The following is a 12,547-nucleotide window of genomic DNA, read 5'->3' on the forward strand; positions in this document are numbered from 1 at the left end:
AAGATACTCCATGCAAATGGAAATCAAAAGAAAGCTGGAGTAGCAATACTCATATCAGATAAAATAGACTTTAAAATAAAGAATATTACAGGAGACAAGGAAGGATACTACATAATGATCAAGGGATCACTCCAAGAAGAAGATATAACAATTGTAAATATATATGCACCCAACACAGGAGCACCTCAATACATAAGGCAACTGCTAACAGCCATAAAAGAGGAAATCAACAGTAACACAATAATAGTGGGGGGGGAAAGATCTGTAAAAAATACAAACACATGGAGGCAAAGCAATACACTACTTAATAACGAAGTGATCACTGAAGAAATCAAAGAGGAAATCAAAAAATACCTAGAAACAAATGACAATGGAGACATGACGACCCAAAACCTATGGGATGCAGCAAAAGCAGTTCTAAGAGGGAAGTTTATAGCAATACAATGCTACCTTAAGAAACAGGAGAAATCTCGAATAAACAACCTAACCTTGCACCTAAAGCAATTAGAGAAAGAAGAACAAAAAAACCCAAAGTTAGCAGAAGGAAAGAAATCATAAAGATCAGATCAGAAATAAATGAAAAAGAAACGAAGGAAACGATAGCAAAGATCAATAAAACTAAAAGCTGGTTCTCTGAGAAGATAAAATTGATAAACCACTAGCAGACTCATCAAGATAAAAAGAGAGAAGACTCAGACCAATAGAATTAGAAATGAATAACGAGAAGTAACAACTGACACTGCAGAAATACAAAAGATCATGAGAGATTACTACAAGCAACTCTATGCCAATAAAATGGACAACCTGGAAGAAATGGACAAATTCTTAAAAATGCACAACCTGCCAAGACTGAATCAGGAAGAAATAGAAAAAATATGAACAGACCAATCACAAGCACTGAAATTGAAATTGTGATTAAACCTCTTCCAACAAACAAAAGTCCAGGACCAGATGGCTTCACAGGCGAATTCTATCAAACATTTAGAGAAGAGCTAACACCTATCTTTTTCAAACTCTTCCAAAATATAACAGAGGGGGCTTCCCTGGTGGCACAGTGGTTGAGAGTCCGCCCGCTGATGCAGGGGACGCGGGTTCGTGCCTCGGTCCAGGAAGATCCCACATGCCGCGGAGCGGCTGGGCCCGTGAGCCATGGCCGCTGTGCCTGCGCGTCCGGAGCCTGTGCTCTGCAGCGGGAGAGGCCACAACAGTGAGAGGCCCGCGTACAGCGAAAAAATAAAATAAAAAATAAAATAAATATATAGCAGAGGGAGGAACACTCCCAAACTCATTCTACAAGGCCACCATCACCCTGACACCAAAACCAGACAAGGATGTCACAAAGAAAGAAAACTACAGGCCAATATCACTGATAAACATAGATGCAAAAATCCTCAACAAAATGCTAGCAAACAGAATCCAAAAGCACATTACAAGGATCATACACCATGATCAAGTGGGGTTTATTCCAGGAATGCAAGAATTCTTCAAAATACACAAATCAATCAACATGATACACCATATTAACAAATTGAAGGAGAAAAACCATATGATCATCTCAATAGATGCAGAGAAAGCTTTCGACAAAATTCAACACCCATTTTTGATTAAAAACCCTGCAGAAAGTAGGCACAGAGGGAATTTTCCTCAACAAAATAAAGGCCATATATGACAAACCTACAGCCAACATCGTCCTCAATGGTGAAAAACTGAAAGCATTTCCACTAAGATCAGGAACAAGACAAGGTTGCCCACTCTCACAACTCTTATTCAACATAGTTTTGGAAGTTTTAGCCACAGCAATCAGAGAACAAAAGGAAATAAAAGGAATCCAAATCGGAAAAGAAGAAGTATAGCTGTCACTGTTTGCAGATGACATGATACTATACATAGAGAATCCTAAAGATGCTACCAGAAAACTACTAGAGCTAATCAATGAATTTGGTGAAGTAGCAGGATACAAAATTAATGCACAGAAATCTCTGGCATTCCTATACACTAATGATGAAAAATCTGAAAGTGAAATCAAGAAAACACTCCCATTTACCATTGCAACAAAAAGAATAAAATATCTAGGAATAAATCTACCTAAGGAGGCAAAAGACCTGTATGCAGAAAATTATTAGACACTGATGAAAGAAATTAAAAATGATACAAATAGATGAAGAGATACACCATGTTCTTGGATTGGAAGAATCAACATTGTGAAAATGACCCTACTACCCAAAGCAATCTACACATTCAATGCAATCCCTATCAAACTACCACTGGCATTTTTCACAGAACTACAACAAAAAGTTTCACAATTTGTATGGAAACACAAAAGACCCCGAATAGCCAAAGCAATCTTGAGAACGAAAAACGGAGCTGGAGGAATCAGGCTCCCTGACTTCAGACTATACTACAAAGCTACAGTAATCAAGACAGTATGGTACTGGCACAAAAACAGAAAGATAGATCAATGGAACAGGATAGAAAGCCCAGAGATAAACCCACGCACATATGGTCACCATATCTTTGATAAAGGAGGCAGGAATGTACAATGGAGAAAGGACAGCCTCTTCAATAAGTGGTGCTGGTAAAACTGGACAGGTACATGTAAAAGTATGAGATTAGATCACTCCCTAACATCATACACAAAAATAAGCTCCTAATGGATTAAAGACCTACATGTAAAGCCAGAAACTATCAAACTCTTAGAGGAAAACATAGGCAGAACAATCTATGACATAAATCACAGCAAGATCCTTTTTGATCCACCTCCTAGAGAAATGGAAATTAAAACCAAAATAAACAAATGGGACCTAATGAAACTTAAAAGCTTTTGCACAGCAAAGGAGACCATAAACAAGACCAAAAGACAACCCTCAGAATGGGACAAAATATTTGCAAATGAAGCAACTGACAAAGGATTAATCTCCAAAAATTACAAGCAGCTCATGCAGCTCAATAACAAAAAAACAAACAACCCAATCCAAAAATGGGCAGAAGACCTAAATAGGCATTTCTCCAAAGAAGATATACAGATTGCTAACAAACACATGAAAGGACACTCAACATCACTAATCATTAGAGAAATGCAAATGAAAACTACAATGAGGTATCACCTCACACCAGTCAGAATGGCCATCATCAAAAAGTCTACAAACAATAAATGCTGGAGAGGGTGTGGAGAAAAGGCAACCCTCTTGCATTGTTGGTGGGAATGTAAATTGATACAGCCACTCTGGAGAACAGTACGGAGGTTCCTTTAAAAACTAACGATGGAACTACCATATGACCCAGCAATCCCACTACTGGGCATATACCCTGAGAAAACCGTAATTCATAAAGAGTCATGTACCAAAATGTTCATTGCAGCTCTATTTACAATAGCCAGGAGATGGAAACAACCTAAGTGTCCATGATTGGATGAATGGATAAAGAAGAGGTGGCACATATATACAATGGAATATTACTCAGCCATAAAAAGAAATGAAATTGAGCTATTTGTAATGAGGTGGATGGACCTAGAGTCTGTCATACAGAGTGAAGTAAGTCAGAAAGAGAAAGACAAATACCGTATGCTAATACATATATATGGAATTTAAGGGGAAAAAAATGTCATGAAGAACATAGGGGTCAGACAGGAATAAAGAAACAGACCTACTAGAGAATGGACTTGAGGATATGGGGAAGGGGAAGCTGTGACAAAGTGAGAGAGTGGCATGGACATACATACACTACCAAATGTAAAATAGATAGCTAGTGGGAAGCAGCCGCATAGCACAGGGAAATCAGCTCGGTGCTTTGTGACCACCTAGAGGGGTGGGATAGGGAGGGTGAGAGGGAGGGAGATGCAAGAGGGAAGAGATATGGGAACATATGTATATGTATAACTGCTTCACTTTGTTATAAAGCAGAAAATAACACATCATTGTAAAGCAATTATACTCCAATAAAGATGTAAAAATATAAATAAATAAAAATAAAATTAAATGATTAGATTAATAGACAAAAAATAATAATAATAATAATAGTGGGGACTTACACCTCACTTGCACCAATGGACAGATCATCCAAACGGAAAATTAATAAGGAAACACAAGCTTTAAATGATACAAGAGACCAGATAGATTTAATTGATATTTATAGGACATTCCATCCAAAAACAGCAGATTACACGTTCTTTTCAAGTGTGCACGGAACATCCTCCAGGATAGATCACATCTTGGGTCACAAATCAAGCCTCAGAAAATTTAAGAAAACTGAAATCATATCAAGGATCTTTTCTGACCACAATGCTATGAGATTAGAAATGAATTACAGGGAAAAAAAAGTAAAAAACACAAACACATGGAGGCTAAACAATACACTACTAAATAACCAAGAGATCACTGAAGAAATCAATGAGAAAATTTAAAAAAAACCTAGAGACAAATGACAATAAAAACACGATGATCCAAAACCTATGGGATGCAGCAAAAGCAGTTCTAAGAGGGAAGTTTATAGCTATACAAGCGCACCCCAAGAAACAAGAAAAGTCTCAAATAAACAATCTAACTATACACCTAAAGGAACTAGAGGAAGAAGGACAAAGAAAACGCAAAGTCAGCAGAAGGAAAGAAATCATAAAGATCAGAGCAGAAATAAATGAAAAAGAAACAAAGAAAACAATAGCAAAGATCAATAAAACTAGAAGCTGGTTCTTTGAGAAGATAAACAAAATTGATAAACTTTTATGCAGACTCATCAAGAAAAAGAGGGAGAGGACTCAAATCAATAAAATCAGAAATGAAAGAGGAGAAGTTACAACAGACACTGCAGAAATACAATGCATCCTTAGAAACTACTACAAGCAACTCTATGCCAATAAAATGGACAACCTGGAAGAAATGGACAAATTCTTAGAAAGGTATGACCATCCAAGACTGAACCAGGAAGAAAAAGAAAATATGAACACACCAATCACAAGTAATGAAATTGAAACTGTGATGAAAAATCTTCCAACAAATAAAGTCTAGGACCAGATGGCTTCAGAGGTGAATTCTCTCAAACATTTAGAGAAGAGCTAACACCCATCCTTCTAAAACTCTTCCAAGAAATTGTGGAGGAAGGAACACTCCCAAACTCATTCTATGAGGCCACCACCACCCTGATACCAAAACCAGACAAAGATACTACAAAAAAAGAAAATTACAGACCAATATCACTGATGAATATAGATGCAAAAATCCTCAACAAAATATTAGCAAACAGAATCCAACAACACGTTAAGAGGATCACACACCATGATCAAGTGGGATTTATCCCAGGGATGCAAGGGTTCTTCAATATACACAAATCAATCAATGTGATACACCATATTAACAAATTAGAAAAATAAAAACCATATGATCATCTCAATAGATGCAGAAAAAGCTTTTGACAAAATTCAACACCCATTTATGATAAAAACTCTCCAGAAAGTGGGCATAGAGGGAACCTACCTCAACATAATAAAGGCCATATATGACAAATCCACAGCAAACATCATTCTCAATGGTGAAAAACTGAAAGCATTTCCTCTCAGATCAGGAACAAGACAAGGATGTCCATTCTCACCACTATTATTCAACATAGTTTTGGAAGTCCTAGCCACGGCAATCAGAGAAGAAAAAGAAATAAAAGGAATACAAATTGGAAAAGAAGAAGTAAAATTGTCACTGTTTGCACATGACATGATACTATACATAGAGAATCCTAAAGACGTCACCAGAAAACTACTAGAGCTAATCAATGAATTTGGTAAAGTTGCAGGATACAAAATTAATGCACAGTAATCTCTTGCATTCCTATACACTAAGGATGAAAAATCTGAAAGAGAAATTAAGGAAACACTCCCATTTATCATTGCAACAAAAAGACTAAAATACCTAGGAATAAACCTACCTAGGGAGACAAAAGACCTGTATACATAAAACTGTAAGACACTGATGAAAGCAATTAAAGATGATACGAACAGATGGAGAGATATACCATGTTCTTGAATTGGAAGAATCGATATTGTGAAAATGACTATACTACTCAAAGCAATCTACAGATTCAATGCAATCCCTATCGAATTACCAATGGCATTTTTTACAGAACTAGAACAAAAAATCTTAAAATTTGTATGGAGACACAAAAGACCCGAATAGCCAAAGCAGTCTTGAGGGAAAAAAGCGGAGCTGGAGGAATCAGGCTCCCTGACTTCAGACTATACTACAAAAGCTACAGTAATCAAGACAATATGGTACTGGCACAAAAACAGAAATATAGATCAACGGAACAAGATAGAAAGCCCAGAGATAAACCCACACAGCTATGGTCAACTAATCTATGACAAAGGAGGCAAAGATATACAATGGAGAAAAGACAGTCTCTTCAATAAGTGTGCTGGGAAAACTGGACGGCTACATGTAAATGAATGAAATTAGAACACTCTCTAACACCATACACAAAAATAAACTCAAAAGGGATTAGAGTCCTAAATGTAAGACCAGACAGTATAAAACTCCTAGAGGAAAACATAGGAAGAACACTCTTTGACATAAATCACAGCAAGATCTTTTTTGATCCAGCCCCTAGAGTAACGGAAATAAAAACAAAAATAAACAAATGGGACCTAATGAAACTTAAAAGCTTTTGTACAGCAAAGGAAACCATAAACAGGATTAAAAGACAACCCTCAGAATGGCAGAAAATATTTACAAACGAATCAACAGACAAAGGATTAATCTCCAAAATATATAAACAGCTCATGCAGCTCAATATTAAAAAAACAAACAACCCAATCCAAAAATGGGCAGAAGACCTAAATAGACATTTCTCCAAAGAAGACATACAGATGGCCAAGAAGCACATGAAAAGCTGCTCAACAGCACTAATTATTAGAGAAATGCAAATCAAAACTACAATGAGGTATCACCTCACACCAGTTAGAATAGGCATCATCAGAAAATCTACAAACAACAAATGCTGGCGAGGGTGTGGAGAAAAGGGAACCCTCTTGCACTGTTGGTGGGAATGTAAATTGATACAGCCACTATGGAGAACAGTATGGAGGTTCCTTAAAAAACTAAACATAGAATTACCATATGATCCAGCAATCCCACTACTGGGCATATACCCAGAGAAAACCATAATTCAAAAAGACACATGCACCCCAATGTTCATTGCAGCACTATTTACAATAGCCAGGTCATGGAAGCAACCTAAATGCCCATCAATAGACGAATGGATAAAGAAGATGTGGTATATATATACAATGGAATTTTACTCAGCCATAAAAAGGAACGAAATTGGGTCATTTGTTGAGACGTGGATGGATCTAGAGACTGTCATACAGAGTGAAGTAAGTCAGAAAAAGAAAAAGAAATATCGTATATTAACACATGTATGTGGAACCTAGAAAAATGGTACAGATGAACCGGTTTGCAGGGCAGAAATTGAGACACAGATGTAGAGGACAAACGTATGGTCACCAAGGGGGGCAACCCGCGGTGGGGTGGTGGTGGTGGTGTGATGAATTGGGCAATTGCTATTGACACGTATACACTTATGTAGATAAAATGGATGACTGGGGCTTCCCTGGTGGCTCAGTGGTTGAGAGTCCGCCTGCCGATGCAGGGGACACGGGTTCGTGCCCCGGTCTCTGAAGATCCCACATGCCGCAGAGCGGCTAGACCCGTGAGCCATGGCCGCTGAGCCTGTGTGTCCGGAGCCTGTGCTCCACAACGGGAGAGGCCACAACAGTGAGAGGCCCACGCACCACCAAAAAAAAAAAAAAAAAAAAATTAGACGCTTTATATTGAGTTGAAAATCCTTTTAGCTAATAAGCCTTTTTTCTGCCGTTCTAAGAATCCCTGAAAGTTTCAAGTTCTAACACACACAGTAAAAGGCAGAGTAAATACGCAAGTCTTGCACAGGCATTGTGAGTGGATCCTCACTGATTTGACTTTCTTCAAAATTTACCTGGAAAAACTGCTCATCATATTTTCACTGTGATTTAGGAGGCTTTTTTGATAAGAGATCTAGATGTTTAAGCATAATTCACAACAGACAAAACAGTACACACATGGTCACCCTTCAGTCAAATGTGCAACCGTTTTCAAAGATGTATTTTTCCTCTTTCATTCAACATATATGTACTGAGCCCCTACTAATATATTAGAAGCACTGTGCTAAACACACAAAGACAAAATTCCTGCCCTTATGAGTTCATCGACACACAGCAAACAGCACTGAGTACTTTATGAGAGTTATCAGAAGGTGCTTTGAGAAGGGACAGGGCAGAGCGCCTAAGAGCAAATCTCAGAAATGTTAGAGGGACACTCCTCCAATCCAGATCATTATGACTATCCGAAACACAGTCCATTACCCTCAACTTGCAGAGACCCCCAAATCCACAGGCTTGAGTTATCAGGGGTTAAGTGAGATGCACTTTATTTAAACAAAAACCATGCACTATCTCTCTCGTGTGTTTGATTATTAAGTACATAAAAACTACAATCACTGCCATGGTAAAGTATTGTTTTTAAGACACCAAAAGCTTAAAGGGCTGATTTAAGTCTATGAGACTTTGTAAGTTTACACAAATATTGACAGTAAGATAAAATATGAAATAGGTCAAACACTGTTGACATTAATAGTATATGCAAGCAGCTTCAACAAGGGTGCCCAAAAAATTAGCACTGCAATAATACACTAGGAAATTGAATTTTGCTGCTTTTTAAAAATTGATGCAGTAACTTACTGAAAAAAAAACTGGAAGACAATGAGTCTCCCAAGCCAGACCTAACAATTTTTAAATCTAAATGAACCTCCTTCCATTTTATGGGTTTCCCTCAAGGCTTTCTACTCGGTGCCTTGCTACCGTATAACTAACACTATGCTAACAGTGCCTTCCCATAATGCAACCTGATCCAGGTAAAAACTGTTTCCCAGCTAATACTAAAAAAGTGGTAATAAACAGTATAGACAAGGCCTCAGGTTCTCTGAAAGTAGGGAGCAGATTAATTATGCATAAATAAAATAAGCCAGCCCAAACTTGTACCTCCTTTCACAACATTTTTAATCACAAATGAACTTGAAAAATTAATATTTACTTAGCACTCCATGCTAAATGTTAGATACTATACTAGGATTAAACTAGGTGGCATGTATAAAATGCCTAATGACCCTATTGCTATTATTCCCATTTAAGAGGAGAAAAATCAGGCCTTACATCAGCTGAGTGGTCCACATCTCACATCTAGTTAAGGTGGCAGAGGCGGGAATCAAACCCAGGTCTTTCCACCAAACTGAGAGTGTGTAACCCAGTGTTCCTCACTGAACCTGCTAGAATGGTATTTATAGTGGTGCCCGTTTTCTGAGGAGAGGAGGGAGAGCGTTCATTAGGTTCTCAAAGAGACCCAAAACACTCTCTCAAAGGCTAAGAACCCCTGCACCATACTGGCACCAGTGTAAGAGCCAGAAAATGTGCACTGGACTTCAACCCCTCTCACCAAGGCTATAACTTCTCTACTCCACAGTTTTAGTTTCTCTTTAAAATTCTCAGAGAAGGTCAAGATTTCCACTCCTGGACAATTTCCAGCATCCCCTGCCACAGGTTAAGTTACACAATAAATTGCAATACTGTATCACTTTACATCCAATTCTGAGATTTCACAAATACTGACCAATGTTATTTAGTCATTCCACTTTCCAATATGTGTTTCAATCAACCATTCCTCACTGCAGTGCCTGTGTAATAAGCTATCTTTACATCCACTTCCAAGAAAATAAAACACTGTCACCCTGAGGCCAGGCAATAAATCAGCTACAGGATTGGGATCAAAAGTGAGAAGTTCCTGACTTCCCCCACCTGGGATCTGCAAGACCGTGTTATGTATCATGAAGTACCCTCCTAGCTACGCAGAAAACATAGGGCAACTAACTCTACCATCTTCTCTACTGATGGCAACACTATATTAGAATCTAGTGGTAAATCATTACGTCGGGTCATATCCCCTACTGCCCAGTGACCAGTGTGCTCATCTCGGTAAGTATGCCAGCACATGCATGGCATCTTTCAGAGGGAGATGCAACCACTGAGAACACTGGTTTAGTCTGGGGGTTTGGTCAGGTAACTCTGTGGTGGGTGTGATGCTCAGCTTAACTCCTGGCACCCTGTCCCTAGGATCAACCTGCACTTTGGATCCATCCTAAATTCCTGATCAGGGGAGGGTTCGTGTGGAAATAAACTTTACCTTGAAGTTCACTGGTCATACCCCTCATTTTACAGATTATTAAACTGACCTCAGAGGAATCAGCTCATCCAAGATCTCACAATTCAGAAGCAGAGACAGTTCTAGAAAGCAAATCTCCAGGCACCTGTCCAGGATCCTCGCGTTCCTCCGGGCACTGGGGAATGGGTTCTGGTTACTGCCAGAGGCTTGGCCCACCACTAGGGTTTGCTCCATCTCTGCCAGGCTAGGACTTGACTCCCCTCACTTTGCGCCAGATCCAGTCTATGCCTCCAGGCTGGGGTCCCAGGGGGCTACTGTCAGAGCACTGGCCTCAGCTTGCATCTTCTGACGGACAGAGACAATTACTAAAACTAACCCCATCAGAGAGGAAGAAAATACCACACTGGCACTGAGGAATTAACTTCACAAGGAGGCTCTGTTAGGGTGATGTTTTATTTATGGCCTTTCCCTGATCAAGATGACTTCCCCTCAAGAAACGTCCAAAGCAACCAATCAAAGACACCAAGAACCTTATGCTTCCTTAACTGTCCTCCAAAAGCAGAAAAAAGCCAGAGAAAACAAGCGAGAGGACACCAAGTCATAGTTTCAATATGTCAGTACGCGACCCACAAGTTTTGCACGAATATTCTTCCAAGAAACCAGGATGGACGCAGTCCCCCGAAAAAGGGGGCACGTTCCCCATTCAGTCTGGCGACCAGCACGCATCTGGACACCCCGGAACAAGTCCAAATCGGACATGCAGAAGCGCAAGTCAGCGCCGCCGGCCGAGGGCCGGGGGACCGACGCCGCAGGACCAGCCAAAACCACCCGCGGGGGACCCCGGGGCCAATGCAACCGAAACTCCACCGCGCAACTTCGCGGGTACCGCTGCCAGCCGTCCCCCACCTCCAACACACCCACTCTCCTCTCACAACCGTCCCTTCACCACACTCCCCCCTCTGCCCAAGTGCTACGGTTGGAAGCAACGCCCACTCGGAGAACAAGGTCTCAGTTGTGGGGACAAGCCAGGCGTCCAGCTCACGTCCATTCACAGACCCAAAGGAGCAGATCCTGACCGACGGAGTTTGCTGCTTTGACACTGGAGAAGCACACTATCAGGCAGCACATGTACACGCACGCACACGCGCGCGCGCGCACACACACACACACACAGGTAACAGCCATGGGGAAACCGGTGACCCACAGGGAAGCTCCTGTCATTACCCAGGGCTCGGGGCACAGCATCTGGGGTCCCTCCCCCTCTCCAGGCCCCAGCACGCGCTGCCCACCACCCGCGTGCGGAATGGAGAGCTGGGGTCGCCTGGCAGCCTGGACCAGAGGGGCGGTGGCGGGGGGAGGGAAGGCGGGCCCACCTCCTCATCCTGCTCTTCCTGGGACGCGCTGCTGCCCCGGGGCGCGGGGGGCGCGGTTCCTCCGGGCAGCGGCGGCTGCGGCGGCGGCGCGGGGACTCCACGCTCTGGCACCAAGCGCGCGGGAGCCCACGCGGCGGGCGGCCGAGCGCCGCCCGGCGGCGGCGGCGGCGGCGGCGGCGGGTGCTCGCGAGAGAAGCTGGGCTCCCCTTCCTCCAACAGAGTTTCTGAGCCCGATGAGGACTCGGCAGAGGAAGCTCCCGGCGAGGACGCGGCAGCCGCCGCAGGGGCGAGAGTCCGGGCACTGTGGCCGCTGCAGCCGCGGAGCACTGGCTCCAGCACCTCCGAAACTTTCTCCCCCATTTCCCTCTCGGGCCCAAAGTGCGGCCCAAGGGCCGGCGAGGGCGCGGCACGCACTCAGCGCCTCCGGGGAAAGCCTCGAACTGCTGGGCTCCTGCTCGCTCTCGCTGCCGCTCCCGGGCTGCAGAGAGCTCCGCCGGCAACTACATGGCCGCGGCCGGGCCGCCGGAGCCTGCAGCCAAGTTAGCAGCCGCCCGCACCCGGCGGTCGACTGGGGCTGCCGCGCGCGGGGACATGCCAGCGCGGGTCCGCACTCTGCGCAGCGCCCGAGCCGCCGGGACTGCGGCTTCTCCAGTAAAACCTACCCCTCCGGGACCGAGCGGGGCCAGCGAAAGAGACGGGCAGCCGGGAGAACCAATGGCAGAGCAGGCACGCCGGTGGGCGGAGGCTACGGCGCCCCAGGCGCACCTGCGTCAGGTAGGGGAGGCGGGGCCGAGGCTCCGGCTGCAGGGTCGGGGTCCTGGGGACCGGGACGAGGCACCTGCCCTGGGAGGGTGGGAATGGAGCCTGGAATCGGAGCCTAAGCCTGGTACTCTGAATTTAGCCAAGGAGCGGCTGGCGGTCCTGGGAACGCCAGGGGAAGATGGCCGA

General features: G+C 43.0%; 1 protein-coding gene across 1 annotated transcript in view; it reads right to left on the minus strand.

Annotated features, from left to right (window-relative positions):
- The window catches only part of LOC309958940 (microtubule-associated serine/threonine-protein kinase 4-like), a gene marked incomplete at both ends in the record, with an annotated part of 316,578 nt that extends 304,619 nt beyond the window's left edge, over window positions 1–11,959 (minus strand). The window contains one exon of the mRNA XM_082835057.1: window positions 11,600–11,959. Coding sequence (XP_082691183.1) covers window positions 11,600–11,959 — 360 coding nt within the window. The remainder of the gene's footprint in view (window positions 1–11,599) is intronic.
- Between the last annotated feature and the right edge of the window lie 588 nt (window positions 11,960–12,547).

The sequence above is a fragment of the Leucopleurus acutus genome, assembly GCF_964270905.1.
Source record: "Leucopleurus acutus genome assembly, chromosome: 3".
Taxonomy (NCBI): domain Eukaryota; kingdom Metazoa; phylum Chordata; class Mammalia; order Artiodactyla; family Delphinidae; genus Leucopleurus; species Leucopleurus acutus.